We start from the raw sequence: 20,403 nt of genomic DNA on the forward strand, positions 1-20,403 counted from the left end.
ACCTGCACAGCTCTCTTGAGTCTTTGGGGTTAAATAGTCTCTGCTTAAAGAGGCAACCTAAATGCAACCTATTGAGATATAGAGGGTATTATTTTACAGAGCTGATTCTAATTAACTAAAATTGAGCATAGAGAAAAGAAAAGGGTGGGCCCCCTGCTCCCCTCCCCCTGTGTTGTAGACAGTTATGAAAGAACATTTTAAAGGTATGAGGATCATTGAATAAAATAGCAGACGATGGTTATATAGGTGACAGCCTCCAGGGTTAAAAACGCCTGATTGAAGTTTTCCCTCTTGCTCGTATTTATGAATGCAGTTTGGATATATAGGTAAATGAATGAATAAATAAAATCAGGGACAGGCAATCTGTGTAATGCTTGTAACTAGAGATGCAGTTGCTCATAGGGAACAGTTTGGGATACATTTTGGCTGAAGAACTTAGGAGGGGGGGAAGGGGGGGGGGGGTGAATAAGAGAAGGGGGGCTGCAGAAATTGACACCCGCTCCTAGAAGCTGAGCAGGGGTGGTGACTTAGGACAGCAAAGAGAGGAGGGACATGAAGGTCTACACCAGCTGGCTGTTCCAGTACAGGAGGTCCTACATGAAAGTGCTTTCCAGCAGCACTGGTGCCTAGGAGCTGTCCATTTCAGCACCACGTCCCCAGCTCAGCAGAGGCAAAGGCAATAGACAGTCTACAGCTGTAGCATCACTTCCATGCAGCAGCCCACCCTACACAGCAAGCCTGCCTCCCTCCCAGGACATCTAAGTGGGGGCCTCAGAGTGATCTTCAGCTGTAGAACCATGGATTGCAAAACCCGCAGTCCGTCTCAAGCCAAACCTTACAGCATCCAGAGGAGACTTGTGGTGTAATCAACAGCAGGGGAGGAATCCCACACTTTACCAGAGACACAGACACACACACACGCCAGACACCAGAAGAAGGGAAGAAGAGAAATATCTTTCAACAGCAAGAAAAAAAAAGGAAAAAATATTTTTTTCCCTTTACATGGCGCAGGCTGCAGATGAAAATAAGGAAAGCAGACCCTGCATTCCTAACCCTATAATCTCCCCCTGCCTTGGTCCAGATGCTGAAGGTTGGTGATGAAAATACTGCATTTTTATTCCTGCAGAAAAGAGCTACACAATTAGCCATCACTTATGGAAACTGAAGATCAGAATTTTAGGAAAAGGGATTAGAGCGATTATACCATATCTGTGTGTTAGCACTGCTGGTTCCCTGTGTGCTTGTGTCTGTCTGCACTATTTATTTTCTTTTCTTTTTTTTTTTTTTTTTTTTTTGCAAACCTGCATTTGGACATGATCTGATAGACAACGAGCTATCCATCAACAAGCCTTCCAGCTTTACTTTTGGTATATATGTCTTTGGATACCTCATCTTTTTGGGCAACGTCCAGCATTATTGCTAGCTAGAAATCCCTTACCTACCCTTATCTTTAGCTCCTGTCACCCCCAAAACCAGAAGACTGTTGGATGTCTATAGAATGAAGAATTATGGGTCTGTTTGATAGAGGTGTTCAGATGCTCTTAACCACTGTGGGAGCATTTGCTGCATTCAGTTTAATGACAATTGCTGTGGGCACAGACTACTGGTTATACTCTAGAGGGGTCTGCAAGAGCAAATCTATAAGTGAAAACGAAACCAGCAAAAAGAATGAAGAAGTCATGACCCATTCTGGATTGTGGAGAACATGTTGCCTTGAAGGTATTTTGGTGACTGGATAAGACCCTTTTCCTATCTTACATTTTCACCCTCCTCTTCTGCTATCCTGCTCCCCTCCCTCTCTCCTGACTCAGAAAACTACATATTCCTCCATCTTAGCATTTCATTTTTTTAAACAAGGGGCGGCTAGACTGAGCTAATAAACTGGAGGGGGGAGGGAGGAGGGTGATTGGGGAGAGACTGATCCACTTCAGGCGTTCATTGTGATGATGTGAATGATAGGTTTTGTTAAGATGGAAGCAGTGGGGCACAGAGTGTAGTAAAAGGTGTGTAGAATGCATTATTCTGCCTCTATTGTGTGTGCATTTCTGATCTGCACAAGATCTTAAACGAGAGAGCCTGCTTGCTTAGCTTTCAAGCAGGGTAATCAGTGGCAGGCTCTGACACCATACCTGTGCTGGCTAAACCTACATATATGTAAAATGGATGTCAAATATTCCTGATCAAGATGTTAGTGATAGTAGTTTACCTGGAAGAAAGGCCTGAAAGACACCTGCACATCAATGAAAGCCTCCTACAGTAACTGCAAAGCCTCAGACATTGTATATAGCTGCAAATGGTGAACATTTGTTTAGTGACATATATATATATATATATATATATATATGTGTGTGTGTTTTGTGGGTCTCATGGCGCAGGTAGGGTGGCTATGGTCAAAAAGTAGGGTGAAAATTTATATATGTCAGTTGTTAAGTAATTTGTCAATTTGAGTGATGTTTTATTGTTCATGTTGCTGTGGATCTATTGTGGTAATTATGTTAAAAGTTTTACGTTTTCAAGAGGCCTTTGACTATTCTTATACTTGCCTGACTCTGGCCCCCTCTTTTACTGAATGTATTGCTGGTGGCTGGGTCATCAATGGTAGACTGCAACTCAGTGCAGCCCCTCAGCTGCCCCTCCTTCAATCATGGGCCCTGCAATTCATGGCTGTGTATGTGAAAGGGTTAAATGCATCCCTGTTGAAGGGGGACGAGGACTCTGTGCCAGGCGGAGCGAGGTAACAGTATGATTAGTACAGTGGTATACAGACCACCCACCCCCTCCCCCACAACTCCCCTCTTCAATCACTGCAGGTCAGCAATCCAGCCTTACAACACACAGTATGCAGATAGATACATACATACATACATACATACATACACACATACGCTATCTGCCTGAGGCACAGCAGATGTGTGTGTACACTGCATCTGTGTGTGTGTGTGAGAGAGAAAGAGAGAGAGAGAGAGAGAGAGAGAGAGGCAGAGACCGGGTGTATTTATTTAACTTGTGGTAAATGCAGTACTGTAATACAATGCCCTGAATACAATATAACTGTATCTTTATTCTCAAACAATACATATGAGTATGATCTGAGAATGAGAACAATTGTATAATTAGCCTTTGGAGATAGGTCCAGGCTATTTGTGTGTGATATTATATGTACAATTGTGCCTGTGTGTGTATTTATTGATATCCCTGTCTATTTGGGGAACAGATTGCCACCACACATGTCCATGAACATATACTGAGATACACACACTATATAGAGTATGCCAAGCACACACATACACACATAGAGTACAAACACCACACACCATATGCAGGGTCCAGACCTTGCCTAGTGCATACTCAAAATGCAGTCACATATGCTCACACACGCTTTGAAAACAACATAATGGTTACACCTCCCACACACATATACTAATTTTCACACTGCACACATTCAAATATGGTCAGATAGACTTGACCAAGGCTAAATAAGTATGCTCATGCACAAATGTTAAGGGATGGACATGATTTCACAACTGCCATATTACAGCAGACTATTATCTCATTGGATATGTACAAAATGTACAATATTGATGTGCTTATCTATACCCTGTTGGACAACATACAATACTAAATCATGTTGTAAAATATACAACATATATGTGAGTTGCTTACATTCATACAGTTGTGCATATGTTCATCATACTTCCACCACACAACCACAGTTTATAAGACAGCCACTACCTGCAGGGTACACACAAAAACATGTAACACAAAGTTGTATTGCATGACATATTTATCAAGGTAGCAATGTAGTATGATTCTTTTGGTACTGACATGGGACACAACCACAGCACACACATGCACAATAACCACTAATACACAAAGCAGGTATTACAAAACACTAGTACACACAGATACAGATCTAACATCACACAAGCACACCAATTGAAAGAGAAATCAACTCAAAGAGCCACAACAACCTAATACACTGCTCACTCAACATGTAAATATGATGCACATACAAGCAGTGCAGACGGAAGCTATACATGCCTAAACGGTGCCTGCATATGTCTGATAAACTCGTCTGCTAGGAATAAGATAAGCCTTTCACACATCACAGGCTCATCCAATGCAAATGACACATAAAACACTACTGCAGTTGCAGCACCTTTTCTTGAAGTTCAATAAATAAACCCATACACATGTACACATGTCATTCCTCATTGACTTTATTGCCATTTTGAAAAAAACACACAGCGGCATCGCAAAACAAAAACATAATGGGATGTGCATTCAGGGATTATTACACAAAAATCTCATAATCACTAGCATGCACGTAAAAAGAAAGTATATCATGGTTTATACTTTCCACCTATGCACAAGCAATATTTTTGTCACAAAAAGACAAGCGAGAGTTAAATACTTAGAAGCCAGACAAATGATGCATATGTACACATGTATGTGAGTATGAGAATATATATGTGTGTAATGTATGTAACCTTATTCTTAGATATCTCCACAAATGTATTACATCACACACATATTCTTAGTGTAATATCACCTCCAGAAGACAGACACACACACACACACACACACACACACACACACACACACACACACACCCTACACACACACACACACACACACACACAGAGACTCCAGCCTAGGCTGTCAGCCTGTGGGACATTTTGGCCCTTCCTCCTCTGGAGCTAGGCTGTGATGGGACATGCTCTGAATTGCTAAGTGTCTCCATTGAGCGATGAGAACAGTTTGACGCATTAAACACGCATAGCGCATCCGCTGAGCCTCTCCTCAGCCAAGCCTGCCTCTTAACATAATCTGCAGAGGAACATTGCACTGAATAGAATATGCTGTCCCTCCCCAGCCAGAGGAAAATCAATAGCTATGAATTCACCCTGATAGATCTTAGCCCCCCTCCCCTTCCTTCACTCCACCGCCGCTACCATCCACAACACCTCATTCCCACCTCCCCTCCTTCCAGGAAACCTTTTCAATTGATGCTCGTATTTATTATGTGTCCCCAAAGTGGCTAGTGGTTACAATTAAACATTCATAAGATGCTTGTAGGAATAGTGTTTAGGCAGCCGGCCGTCCTTTTCATTAACCTTTGTATTGCCAGTGGTTGTGAACACCTCTGGCATTGAAGGGGTTACACCTTTTTGTAGAAGGGTGGCAAAGCAGAGGAGACAGATGAAATGATGGGGTATTCTTATCAGGTTACAGTTGCGAATGACATTAGCTAGGGGGATGCATCTATGCATCTTGGGCAGCACATGGTTAATAGAGTGCAGGTGTCTACATTTTAGGAGGAGATGAGTAGTGGAGGGGAGAGGAGCCATGCGCAAAATTCACTTTAACTGGCTGGTTAATAGGGGATTGTCTAATTTTCAAAGACTGCACAGGGTGTGTGGAAGAGAGTGAGGAAAGAGGAGGGTGAGGGAAAGAGGGGGAGAAGTGGGAAGGAGGAAGGGTGGGTGTGAGACAGGGGGAGGAAAATAAGAAGGAAGAGAGAAGAAGACCTTTAGAGAGTTGGAGGACCAAGAAAGAGGGAAGGAAGAGAGAACAGTTTTATATCCTTACAGTGAGACATGATCCGGTCTCTCAAACCTTTGCTGTCAGGAAAGATCACTGGCCAAAGACCTTCATATTATAATAAAGTCACTGCAATTAGCCTCTTGTACTGTGCCATAGCCAGTGGACTTACCCTGCACTTTTATTCCTGTGTACTTGTGGGCAGTCAAGTGTGCTATTACCATTGACTGCAGATATTTGTTCTTTCGAAGACGGTCAGCCGTGTGCCCTCACGTATGCCCTTTACCTCATACTAGCCCATTGTTTTGCAAGTCAAGTCACCCACTATTTGATAAGAAGATTTAATAACTGTGTCTGGGAAAAATACATACTTTATTACAGGGTCTGTGATCATAAAAATAGACATTATATTAATCAGATCAGTAAATGATTAAAAAAAAATCTATGTAAGAATATTTATAGCAATTTTGCTCTATGAGGTAGCATTTAAAATTCAAAATGAGTTTTCTAATTCGATGTGGGTTACAGCAAAAATAAAGTGGCACAGGCAGAATGAGAATAAGAAGTGGTAATGAGATGCTCCGATCACTGACAAAGCATTAGCATTATTTACAGATGAAGATTGGGATGTAAGGGGGAGAAGTTTCATTCAGGGCTTTGAAGGTCAGAGACATAACGTTGCATCTAGTCTTGAAGAGATAAAATGCCAGTGTGGGTATTTGCATCATTTCAGTAGCTGTTGTATAAATTAGCCTGCCAGTGTTTTAGATTAATTGCGATGGGGATAATCAATTGTAGGAGCAATCAAGGAAGGATATGATGAGTGAATGAAAACGTTGATTTTGCTTTATATGAACAACAGGCAGATTGCCTTGTTTGAGTCATTAGGACTCTGAATCGTAAAGGTGAACATTAAATATGGAAAGGTCACCTTTAGGCATCCGGCTGTACATGATGATAGCATAATGAGGTCTTATCATTAGATTTTCATTGAATGAGGTTTTGTAGACATACACGTCAGAAAATAACCATCTTGAAAAGACTGGATAGCACAATAGGCAGTATCTGCCTTAACCTGTTCTCTAGTACAAGGACTCAGGCCCAATCCTTAGAACAGAGCCAGGAGTAAGCTTATCATGACTACCTGCTTTGACTGTTGCGTGACAGAAGTATAATGTTGATAAACAGAATAACCTCTTTTTTTGTGTATTTATATACTGTGTAATGCGTGGTAGTAGTTAAATATGTATGGTGGGCTTAGTCTACTTAGTATTGGGCTTGGCTCCTAGGGCTTTTGATAAATGGTATACTTGGAATTCAGACTAAAATAAAATGTTTAGATAAATTATTGTAGATACAGTAGCATTAAAACTAGGAATAACTATAGCAGCCTTTTAAATAGTGGCAGAGGACAGTTGTCGGAACAGGGATGCAGTCCGCATCCCGATGGACAGTATGCCGTTGGTCATGTGACTGACGCCAGAGTCCCGGCACTACTCAGGACACCGGCACTGGAAGACTGTCCGCCAGCATCCCGAAGGTAAGTATCCGGGAGTATGTTAGAGTTAGGGCCCGTAGAGCTGGGGGGCTTTAGGTTTAGACCCTGGGGGTGAGTGGTGGTTAGTCTTAAGGTGGGTACACACTAGTAGATATATCTGCAGATCAATTGATCTGCAGATATATCTATGGACGGATCGGGCAGTGTGTTCAGCATACACACTGCCCGATCCGTCAGGGACTGACGTCATGAACTGGGCGGGCGTGTACACACGCCCGCCCAGTTCAGCTGTCAATCACCGCCGGCCACCGCAGCATGTGTACGCGACCGCCCCGTACACACACAGCGACGCGCCAATATATCGGTAGATATATTGGCCGTCGGCTGTGCTGCGCGGCCGACGCGATACGTCTGTGAACGACGGAGTTCACAGACGTATCGGCCGTACACACTGGCCGACGGTCCCGCAATATATCGGCCGTTCAAGAGAACGGCCGATATATTGACCAGTGTGTACGGGCCTTAAGCCACCACGTGGCTAACACAGTTTGTAAAATGACAGTTGGAAGCTGATTGGTACTGTATCTCTCTCCAAGGTTTGAATCACATAGACTCATACTTGCCTACCTGACCCTCTCCATAAGGGAGAAAATGCTCTGTTCCTGGACTTTCCTGGTAATGTATGATTGCCATCACCTGTGGTGAGCTAGTTAATTGATAAGAAAGGGGCCGCGCATCGTTCATCGCTGGAGTCTCCACACTGAAAGATATGAACGAGTTCTCGTTCATTTATGAACGAGATCGTTCATATCTTTCAGAATATCGGCCAGTGTGTAGGGCCTATAACTCACAGGTCAATAGAATAGTAGTAATGCAATGACTGAATTCCCACCAGATTATGATCAGCCATGGGAGCAGTTTTGGAACACAACACACATGATCTACTACTGAGAGAATTGCTTATATCACTTTAGACATTACACTGTGGGAAGCCATGAAGAGTGATGTCACTGGTTTCAATTGAATTGCTTAAATGACTGCATTTCCAAGGATATTGGTTCCATCCAAAAACGGCTTCATGAATCTGTGTAGGTACTTTTTCTATAATTAACTAGCAATCCCAGCACAAACAGATAAACAGGTTCACTTCTACTATTATTATTATTATTATTATTATTATTATTATTATTATTCTTTATTTATATGGCGCCACAAGGGTTCCGCAACGCCCAATTACAGAGTACATAAACAAATAATCAAACAGGAAAACAGCAACTTACAGTTGATGACAATATAGGACAAGCACAGGGTAAATAAACATAGTTACATCAGCAGATGACACTGGAATAAGTATCAGGTGGCAGAAGACTGCTGGATTTGGTGGAGTTGAAGATTATTAAAGTAAGAAAAAGGATAAGCACATGAGGGAAGAGGGCCCTGCTCGTGAGAGCTTACATGTCATTCTTTTGCTCCATATAGGTTGGGTAAAAAATCCAGGCAGGAGGGATCCCGAAAGTCAGAATACGACAGCGGGATCCCGATGGCCAGAATCCTGACACATGCCGTTTTTTTCTTCCTAACCCTAATCCTACCCCTAACCCACCCCTCCCGCAGCCTAACCCTAACCTCCTCCTTCCGCAGCCCAACCCTAACACTCCCCCTAGTCCCCGTACTTACCTCTGGGATGTGTTGGGATTATGGCTGTTTAGATCCCGACTGCAAGTATTTTGACCGCATACCCTTAAAATATATATTTTTCTGTCATATTAGGTCCCATAAGAAAAATAGAGCTACAAATGTATTTTTTAGTATTTAAGCAGGTTCAGTAAAGGATTGCACATGCATTCATCGCTGAACATTAGGCGATGACATCTAATCTATACTGTATTAGAATGGGCACATAGGGGGTAATTCCAAATTGATCGCAGCAGGATTTTTGATAGCAATTGGGCAAAACCATGTGCACTGCAGGGGAGGCAGATTTAACATGTGCAGAGAGAGTTAGATTTGGGTGGGTTATTTTATTTCTGTGCAGGGTAAATACTGGCTGCTTTATTTTTACACTGCAAATTAGATTGCAGATTGAACACACCCCACCCAAATCTAGCTCTCTCTGCACATGTTATATCTGCCTCCCCTGCAGTGCACATGGGAGGTAATTCCAAGTTGATTGCAGCAGGAAATTTTTTAGCAGTTGGGCAAAACCATGTGCACTGCAGGGGGCACAGATATAACATGTGCAGAGAGAGTTAGATTTGGGTGGGGTGAGTTCAATCTGCAATCTAAATTGCAGTGTAAAAATAAATCAGCCAGTATTTATCCTGCACAGAAACAAAATAACCCACCCAAATCTAACTCTCTCTGCAAATGTTATATCTGCCCCCCCCCCCCCCCCCCTGCAGTGCACATGGTTTTGCCCAACTGCTAAAAAATATCCTGCTGCGATCAACTTGGAATTACCCCCATAGGCTCTAGAAGTTATAAAATGCAGATAATGGCCAAATGTAGCCTTATGGTCTGTGCTAATGGTGATAGAAGCGGATAGGTGGCGTTTTCCTTGTACAAAATGTGTGTTCATTTTTCTCTCTTACATTACAAATTAAAATCAACAGAATAAATGTGAGTATTGTACGACTTTATACTTTATATGAGATGGAGATTCTGTAGAGCAGTGGTTCCCAACCTCGGTCCTCAAGCACACAGTCCAGGTTTTAAGGTTATCCAAGCTTGAACACAGATGCCTAAATCAAATAACAGGTACTAAGTGTTAGGTCACCTGTGCTCAAGTATGGCTAACCTTAAAACCTGGACTGTTGGTGTGCCTTGAGGACCAGCGGCTGTTCCTACTGGTGTGGAGGAGGAGGAAGGCTGCACTGGTCATGCTCCCGGGTCCCTGCCACATTGTGCCTGCCACAGGCCTGGTCCCAGCACCATTACAATGTAGTTGACAGATGCCGGAGCATGCACAGTAGTGGTTACAGTACTGCGCATGCGCAAAACCACGGCTTCTATGGACTGCATCGGCTGCAGCCCATAGAAGACGGCTAGGGCTACCCGAAAGGCAGAGAGTGGCTTCCTACAGGAAGCCAGCTATCTGCTAATTGCAGCCTGGTCTGGCTGTCCCAGAAGGAGGGTACACCTCCCAACAGGACTGACTGTAGTGTCTCTGACTGGCAGTAAGGACTTTCATTAGGAAGTCACTGCCAGCCACAGTGAAGCCAGTGCAGTTACATACTACATCTGGCTTCACTGAGCTGGGTGGCGGATTTTAATGGGGGGGGGGGGGGGCGGCGGGTGCAGGTAAAAGCCACCACTGTTGAGGACCGAGGTTGGGAAACACTGCTGTAGTGTCCGTGTCTCTATATTCTGCTTTGTTTCAAGACTATCAAACTGTAGGAGGTTAAAATAGGCTTTGTGGGTGTGATGGGGCTTAGGACTGTGAGTGCTGTGTGTTATGGTGTTTGCCCTGCAATGATGCAATGATGTTAGCCCTTGCCTACAAGCTAGTTTACCGTTAGGAAGTTGGTGTTCTAGATCAGCGCTGTCCAGTTTTCCTTGGAAAGGACTTTATATTTGTCATCAGTTAATACAGAAATTGTCTATTTAAAAGTCTGTTCTAAAAAATGATCATAGAGTCTTACTATTTATTCAGTTTAGCTCTAGGTCGGTAAACTCTTCTTTAACTCACTATGGAGCAGATGTAACATTTCTGGGGGCATTTTCTGTACAAAAATTCACAAATGTCTGTATAACAGAATTAATGTAATGAATGTTATTGCTTTGTAAAGCAAAGTGTGTTCTTGAAAAGTCATAAAAGAATTATAAATACAAGGTGGAGCCCGGTGTCTGCTGAGGTTATGGGCCTGCAAAAAAATCAAACACTATTGGATAAATGTTATGCAGTATAAGGGTGTATGTTATACATATATTGGGGGTTATTCAGAGATAGACGCAGATCGCTTCATACGCAGCAAGATCTGCGTCCCATCTCCTCACGTGCTGGGGGCCGCCCAGCACAGGACAAGGCCGCCCAGCAAGTACAGACGCGCGGCTGCGTTTGGTTCTTAATCACTCCCATTGTTAGCAATGATAGCAATAATGCCTGGTTCTCTTTAGGTTTTCTTGAGAGGCTGGAGCCAATTACTTTTCCTGCTAAGCCCCTTTTCATATGAATTATGGAGTAACAACGCAGAATGAAGGAACATCTTCATAGCCCATACTAGTGAATTCTGTATTTACTAAAAGAACATTAGTCAGTGCCAACATGTTTTACTTAAGGCCATGTGCGTAACCTGAAAATGTTGCTACATTATTCTGTCATAGTCCCTTGTAATCGCATGGAACTGCTGCATTGCATGGGAGTAGTGTGGCTGTGTAACCAACCTGCATGCATGATCATTGCGTGTGGACAGAGATAGCATGCCTGTTTGGAATGGATCTTTTGCACCTAGTATGCTGTGGGTGCATGTCTAGATGCTAATGGTGACGATAAAACAGTGCTCAGGATCAGGGGCCGTTTAAGAGAGCAGAGGGCCCATGTGGGCCTCCTCCTCTCTGGCAGCACACTGAGTGCATTAGATTCTAGTTTGAGCCATTGTTTACTGTGCAGGTCTCCGGGAAAATGGTTACTGCGCCATTTTACTGGTGATTTTAGCTGCTTTGCACTTACAGCCAACGTGGGACTCCGGAGGCAGCGAAGTGGTAAGTATAATTATATGGATACAAGGGGGGAATTCAAGTGTTTGAAAAGTCAGTTGGGTGTCTGTTTTTTCCTATCTAATAGACAGGAGCAAACAGACACCCAACCGGCTTTTCAAACATTTGAATTCCCCCCTATGTGTGCAGCATGGACAACCCTGCACTGCACACCATGTACCTATTATAGATGAGCAGTATAGGCTTCCACATACTCAGGCAGATTCTGGCATTAGCATACGGAAGTGCTGCAGATGAATCAGGCTCAGTTTTCAATTAAAAGCACTTTATTAAATCCTCCTATATTTTTTTCCCCTTGAACAAACAATTTCTAGGGATATAACTCTGAGTTGTTCTTATGTCATATTTAGAATCTTACCAAAAAAAATGTACAAAAGGCTGGTCAATACATGTTTATATTAGTGATGAGCGGGTTCGGTTTCTCGGAAACCGAACCCCCCCGAACTTTACCCTTTTTACACAGGTCCGAGCCATACTTGGATTCTCCCGTATGGCTCGGGTAACCGAGCGCGCCCGAACGTCATCATCCCGCTGTCGGATTCTCGCGAGATTCGGATTCTATATAAGCAGCCGCGCGTCGCCGCCATTTTCACTCGTGCATTGCAAATGTTAGGGAGAGGACGTGGCTGGCGTCCTCTCCGTTATTGTTGAATTTGATTGTGCATTATTGCTTAATTCATTGTGGGGAGGACTGGGGAGCAGCTATATAATAATATAGGAGGAGTACAGTGCAGAGTTTTGCTGATCAGTGACCACCAGTTATCCGTTCTCTGCCTGAAAAAAACGCTCCATATCTGTGCTCAGTGTGCTGCATATATATCTGTGCTCACACTGCTTAATTGTGGGGACTGGGGAGCCGCTGTATTATATAGCAGGAGTACAGTGCAGAGTTTTGCTGACAGTGACCACCAGTATACGTTGTCTGCCTGAAAAACACTCCATATCTGTGCTCAGTGTGCTGCTTTATTTTAATGTGGGGACTGGGGACCACCAGTATAATTAATATTATATAGGAGGAGTACAGTGCAGAGTTTTGCTGACAGTGACCACCATTATACGTTGTCTGCCTGAAAAACACTCCATATCTGTGCTCAGTGTGCTGCTTTATTGTGGGGACTGGGGAGTCGGGACCACCAGTATAATATTATATAGGAGGAGTACAGTGCAGAGTTTTGCTGACACAGTGACCACCAGTATACTATATATAGCAGTACGGTACGGAAGGCCACTGCTGTACCTACCTCTGTGTCGTCATTAAGTATACTATCCATCTACATTCTATACCTGTGGTGCATTTTAGTTTTGCAGTTTGCTGACACAGTGACCACCAGTATACTATATATAGCAGTACGGAAGGCCACTGCTGTACCTACCTCTGTGTCGTCATTAAGTATACTATCCATCTACATTCTATACATGTGGTGCATTTTAGTTTTGCAGTTTGCTGACACAGTGACCACCAGTATACTATATATAGCAGTACGGTACGGAAGGCCACTGCTGTACCTACCTCTGTGTCGTCATTAAGTATACTATCCATCTACATTCTATACCTGTGGTGCATTTTAGTTTTGCAGTTTGCTGACACATTGACCACCAGTATATATAGCAGTACGGTACGGAAGGCCACTGCTGTACCTACCTCTGTGTCGTCAAGTATACTATCCATCCATACCTGTGGTGCATTTCAGTTTTGCACAGTTTGCTGACCACCAGTATATAATATATAGCATTACGGTACAGTAGGCCACTGCTCTACCTACCTCTGTGTCATCAAGTATACTAGCTTAGTCACACAGCGACCTTGGTGCGCCTCTTTTTTTCTTTGCATCATGTGCTGTTTGGGGACAATTTTTTTGAAGTGCCATCCTGTCTGACACTGCAGTGCCACTCCTAGATGGGCCAGGTCTTTGTGTCTGCCACTTGTGTCGCTTAGCTTAGCCATCCAGCGACCTCGGTGCAAATTTTAGGACTAAAAATAATATTGTGAGGTGTGAGGTGTTCAGAATAGATGGAAATGAGTGGAAATTATGGTTATTGAGGTTAATAATACTATGGGATCAAAATGACCCCCAAATTCTATGATTTAAGCTGTTTTTTAGTTTGTTTTTTTTTAAAAACACCCGAATCCAAAACACACCGAATCCGACAAAAAAATTTTGGTGAGGTTTTGCCAAAACGCGTCCGAATCCAAAACACGGCCGCGGAACCGAATCCAAAACCAAAACCCGAAAAATGTCCGGTGCACATCACTAGTTTATATACTGTAAACATATGTAATATACTTGGCTGCTAAAGTGGTGGTAAAAGATTTATGAGTGTGGGTCTGATACACAGTACATGAGGTTGTACACATTGGACTGTGCAACATATTTAAACTAAATCAGGACTTGTCATAGCATAACATGAACAGTAGCTGTATTTAGGTTGATGTTGCGGGATCCGGTTAGGATACCAGAATCCTGACACTGTTTAGAATACCGGTGCCGGGATCCTAACATGGATCGCAGTCCCGGCGCTGGTATCCTGAACAAAGGTTTGCCAGGGCTGCGGAGAGGTAAGCGCGCATGGGAGGGGGGTTAGGTTTAGGCTACGGGGAGGTTAGAGTAAGGCTGTGGGGGTGGGGGGGTGGGTAAGGGTTAGGTCGCGGGGAGGGGAGTTAGGGTTAGGCACCACCTGGGAGGGTTAGGGTTAGGCTGCGAGGGGGGGTTAGGCTTAGGCTGAGGGGGGGTAGGGGTTTGGGGGTGTTAGGGTTAGGCTGCAGGGGACGGAGGGTGAGCCTGCGTGGAAGGGGGGTCGGGGTTAGGCACCACTGTGGAGGGTTAGGTTAAAGCTGCGGGTGGGGGGGAGGGTTAGTTTCAGGCTGCGGTAAAGGAGAGTTAGGGCTAGGGATTACGGATAGTATGCCACTGTCGGTATTATGACTGCCGGCATCTCAAGCGCCGGGATCCCGGCACCATCTCAATGTTGCCACCCAAGCTCATTTTGATGAAAGACTCGTCATTGTAGCTACAGTTGTGTACATGAAGACTATAGGGCTTACATCATTTCAGCCTGTCAGTATCTCCCTACCTGTTCCTGTGAGCTTAACAATTCATATACAGTACATGGGTGTTCATTATGACCATTTAACAAGCTGTCTTAAAATCTATTAAATGTAAGTGCGAGGACCTGTACATGCACTTTCGGCCAAGCGTTCGCTTCACTTTGCATCAGTTGTGATACTGCCTGTACGGTTCCGGTATGAATGGTCGACCATGTTATGGTCGACAGTCATTAGGTTGACCACTATTGATCGACATTGACATGGACACATGGTCGACACATGAAAATGGTCGACACATGAAAGGTCGACACATGAAAAGGTCGACATGAGTTTTTTTACTTTTTTGGGTGTCGTTTTTTGCGTAAAGTGACTGGGAACCCCAATTAGTGCACCGCTTCGCTCGCCATGCTTCGGGCATGGTGCCTTCGCTCCGCTACCGCTTCGCTCGGCACAGATTACCGTTCCAATCGTAGTCCACGTGGATCGTAAAGTATGGAAAAGTTCCCCAAAAGAAAAAAAGTTAAAAAACGCATGTCGACCTTTTCATGTGTCGACCTTTCATGGGTCGACCATTTTCATGTGTCGACCATGCGTCCATGTCGACCATGTCCATGTCGACCAATAGTGGTCGACCTGATGACTGTCGACCATAACATGGTCGACCATGCGAACGGATACCGCCTGTACAGCTCAGCATTAGCACAAAGGCGTTCTAGGTGGATATTTATCAAAGCTTGGAGAGAGATTAAGTGGAGCGAGATAAAGTAACAACTATTCAGCTCCTGTCATTTCTGAACACAGCCTGTTCAATGACAGAAGCTGATTGGTTAGTACTTTATCTCTCTCCAAGCTTTGCTAAATCTACCCCATAGTACACTAAGAGAAGCTTTGATACTGGCTATTTACTGCTCTAAAGTGATGACGTAACGTTGTTTCCAATGTTTGTGTACACCAGCCCAAGAGTTGAGGCAGCACTTATCCAACTGAGTTTTTAACACAAGGGGAAGGTAATTCATTTATAATTATCTCCATTACGTGCATTTGTAGACCAGGATATATTAAATCTTATGTAGTTCTCTAAACTAAACCAGTCATAGAATTGGAGATAAAACCATACAGCTTTTTCCTCGAGTCCCAGGGGGACAATTATTCATCCCTACAGATGCCCAATCCATGGATCACAGCTCCTCTTTCATTATCACCTCCAATATGACTTAAAGGAATTGGAATTATTAATATGCATCACATTTAAAGTTAATTACCAGGTGGGAAGACTGTAATCATTTGGGCACCCACCTATTTATACCTTCAGCAACAGTAAAGGTGGCACATTCAAAAGAACATACTTTGAGCAAAATGATATAGGCTACGCGGAACAGTTTGAATATAACATTGTATAAATGTGTGCTGCATTATGTCTTAATAAAGGCAACTGTTAATACATGCATGATGGAAGCTGCTTAGAAAAGATCACAAATGCATATGCCTTTAGGGAACATAGATTGTAAGCTCCACTGGGGCAGGGACTGATGTGAATGGCCAGATATTCTCTGTAAAGCGCTGCAGAATATGTGTGCGCTATATAAGTAACTGGTAATAAATAATAAATACTATTAATTTATTTGTTCCTGGCTGGAGAGATAGTAGACGAAAACTAATTTAAGCAATAGTTCTGTAGCAGGAATTTCTCTCTGTAAACATCACAGGGAAATGTGCCTCTGGCATTTGGCTCAAGTGATACTGTAGCTTAATGAGCCAGAATTGGTGGCTGACACCTGTCAATGCATCACAATAATCCACTAGCCCACACTTCCACATTTTTAGGGACAATCCCAGATTTCGCTGCTTTCTCCTTGTAAATCTTTGTTTCTAAGATTATCTGAAACTGCTTCAGTGCCAGAGACTTAAATGTGGACACACACTTATTAGTGAGCACTTGGAGCATTCAAGAAGCATGCCCAATTCCTGGTCATTGGAACTGCCCAATGAAAATGTAACCTATTCTGAGATTTGCAGATTAGCACATGAATCTGATTAAATGACAGTGAAAGCTCAAACTCCAACCTACTGTATTAACAACCCCCCCACCCCCTTCATTCGTTTAAACTTTTTAATTACTCTCCCAAAGTAGCGCTTGATTGGTTTACATTTACTAAGATACTGAGGGGCCATCAGTAATGTTGATTTTCTTTGTGTTTGAACGTTCTTACATTGGTCAATGTAGTATGCACTGTACTGCAGAAGTGTAACTGTAAGGTACAAAATATGTCCCATTATATGTATAAGCCACTTCAGAGGCTTATACATATAATATAAGCCACCAAGTCCTTCTGCATATACTCCTCAGTGTCTGTTCTTGGTCTGTAATAATGACAAACCCATGTCTGTTGCAAGTAATTAATTAAAATACAGAAGTACCCTCATACATTGTGGCTTCAGTCGTGCCAAACTGCCCCCTCAGCGCGCCAAGCTTCTTTTTCGTTCTAGGGGTGGGATGTAATGGAGTCTGAGTTCACCCGACGTGCAGGATGCCGGCCGAACCCGGACTTTTTCTCAAAGATAACCACGCCTTGTAAATGATTGCCCCTTTAAAAAAATGCCAGAGTTCGGCCGGCATCCCGCGTGTCAGGTCAACCCAGACTACATTACATCCCGTCCTAAATGTGCATCTTATTTGCACTAACAAACAGTGACGTGCGGTGAGGTCATTGGCTGGGGAGGCACTTATATATATATATATATATAGTGGTCGAAGTGGAAATTTTGAAGTGGGGGGCGTGGTCACCCAATAGGGGGCGTGTTCAGTGTAGTAGAACCCCTTATACTATGTAGTACTGGTGCCCCTTTCACCTTATAGCACACGATACGAGCTGAAATTCACATTATAGCACACTGAATGAGCCGAAATTCACATTGTAGCACACTGAATGAGCAGACATTCACATTGTAGCACACTGAATGAGCCGAAATTCACATTGTAGCACACTGAATGAGCCGAAATTCACATTGTAGCACACTGAATGAGCCGACATTCACATTGTAGCACACTGAATGAGCCGAAATTCACATTGTAGCACACTGAATGAGCCGAAATTCACATTGTAGCACACTGAATGAGCAGACATTCACATTGTAGCACACTGAATGAGCCGAAATTCACATTGTAGCACACTGAATGAGCCGAAATTCACATTGTAGCACACTGAGGGGGATATTCAATTTGTCCTGTCGCTGGCGGGTGATAAGTATCGCCGCCGGGGGCTATTTAATTGGCCCCGATAAGCCGGCGCGTGCCGCGGCTTATCTGGGGTTTTGCTTCACCTGCCTCCGGCAGGCGAAGCAAAATGCCCGACAACAGCCCCGTTTTCATCCGAAAATGGGGCTATTTCACCCGAAAACACACAGGTTTCACTGAAACTGTGTGTTTATGGATGAAAAGGCAGGTTTTACCAGCCGAGCTAATTAATAGCCCGACCGCTGCACCCGAAGAAACATCTGGGTTTTTACTCCTGATGTCTCTTCGGGCCAAATTGAATATCCCCCCTGAATGAGCCGAAATTCACATTGTAGCACACTGAATGAACTGAAATTGTGATAGTAGGGACAGCCAGAGTGACGACAGGGAGAGAGAGTGACGACAGGGAGAGAGAGTGACGACAGGGAGAGAGAGTGACGACAGGGAGAGAGAGTGACGACAGGGAGAGAGAGTGACGACAGGGAGAGAGAGTGACAGCAGGAAGAGAGATAGTGACGACAGTGACAGCAGGGAGAGTGACGACGGTGACAGCAGGGAGAGAGAGGCTTCTGTCTGAGAGAAGGCGGAGGAGGAGAGCACCGGGCACCGCTCAATTCACGCTGGGTCTGTGGCTTCCCGCCGCTGTCGCCGTGCACATTAGCCAGCGATTGGGCCAGCAGGGGGACATGGAACACACTTTAGCTAGTAGGGGGAGGGGGTACATGGCACACACTTTAGCTAGTAGGGGGAGGGGGTACATGGCACACACTTTAGCTAGTAGGGGGAGGGGGGGACATGGAACACACTTTAGCTAGTAGGGGGAGGGGGGGACAGGCATGGCCTCGCCCCCTGCTTTGTCCCGTTCCCACTGGCTACGGGAGGCACTAGCTATCAGTGCCTCCCAAACTTATTACATGGGATAATATAATTATAATAATATAAAGAGGATACACATGACACAGAATATGTGTCTTATGTATCTTCTTTGTATTATTTTAATCATTAATGACAGGGGAGGCACTGCCTCCCCTGACTGCACGTCCATGCTAACAAAGTAAATCAAAGCAGCAAAACTACTGAGCTAGACTGCATTGATCAATTTGATGTGCAACACTTGTACAACTGTGTGCAAATGAGTCTGACTCTGTATACCAAGTGCAACGATGCAGCTTTTTCTGTTGTGCTTCATTTGCGACTGTGTACGTGTTTAAAACTAATTCCTGTGTGATTAGAATCACAGCCTAGCATCTATGGAACACTGTGGTAGATGTACTAAGCCTGGAGAAGTGATGGTGAGAGGAGTATTGTGTATCTGCGATATGAATAAGAAGCAAAATGTAACAAAAAAGTCGCTACACTGCACTGCTCAGTGCGGTTCTCTCGCGCTGGGTGTCTCACGCCATATGGCGTATTGGGTCAAGGTGTATGAGGATGACACATCTGTACAAAAGACTTATATTGTAAAAATCTCCATTACAGAGCCTTTTATCAAAAGGGGTATTTATCTATTACTTATTACGCAGATTTACTGGCCTTGGCAACGGTGATGAGGTGGTTATTGTAAGTAACCTAAGGGATATTCTGATGACTGTTGCTGCGTCTTTAGACTTCAGGATAGCGTTAGCTTAGCCGACGACACAAATCTATTCTTTTCTCATTTGTTAACTTGATTCAATCCACAATCTCCATAGAGGTGTTGCTGCACAGCTGTAAGCGGTGGAAAGATATTTTGATCTTTCCGAAATTTACAGCTTGATAAATTGTGTGCATCAAAAACGCAGGAGAAAGCGTTTGCCGTAGCTTCATAAGCACTGTATAGTGAGAAAGTTGGGAGGAGGACAGTCTGTCCTGGAGTTCTTTCCATGTAGCCCTCAGTGTGTGTAATTCATATGTGTCCGTATTTACATATTTGATCTAGTAGACAACATATGAATTGCACACTAGTCCATTAGTGTATTAACTGCCTTCCTTCCCACCATCTAATGGACAGTAACATAACACTTAATTGTAATAAACCAATATACAAAAAACCCTACTATAACTTATATCTTTAAAAAAGGAAGAAATAATTCATGAGCTGCGTGCAATTTACAGAACCGAGGTAGTGGTACTGTGCAGTTGCCCATTATTTGATACAAAACCATGTTCCAGGAACACAGCTGGCTGCTCTGTAATGGGAGAATTTATAAGACGTGGGACACTAGTACAGTTATTGACTTATAGGAAATGTTATATAGAATGATCTTTATGAAGCAGCAGTTAAATTTATAAGCAATTGTTATGTGGAGTTACAGGAAGTGATTAGAAGACAAAACATGACTTAAATGACAGTTATATGATACATGGGAGTTGGAGCTGGTTGGC

General features: G+C 43.6%; 1 protein-coding gene across 2 annotated transcripts in view; it reads left to right on the forward strand.

The window, feature by feature from the left end:
• Positions 1-535: 535 nt before the first annotated feature.
• The window catches only part of CACNG2 (calcium voltage-gated channel auxiliary subunit gamma 2), a 364,493-nt gene continuing 344,625 nt past the window's right edge, over positions 536-20,403 (forward strand). The window contains exon 1 of one of the 2 annotated variants that reach the window (XM_063938814.1): positions 536-1,719. In XM_063938814.1, coding sequence (XP_063794884.1) covers positions 1,509-1,719 — 211 coding nt within the window. In that variant the 5' untranslated portion in view covers positions 536-1,508. The remainder of the gene's footprint in view (positions 1,720-20,403) is intronic. The other variant, XM_063938813.1, reaches the window with a different exon arrangement.

Source organism: Pseudophryne corroboree, chromosome 9 (assembly GCF_028390025.1).
Source record: "Pseudophryne corroboree isolate aPseCor3 chromosome 9, aPseCor3.hap2, whole genome shotgun sequence".
Taxonomy (NCBI): domain Eukaryota; kingdom Metazoa; phylum Chordata; class Amphibia; order Anura; family Myobatrachidae; genus Pseudophryne; species Pseudophryne corroboree.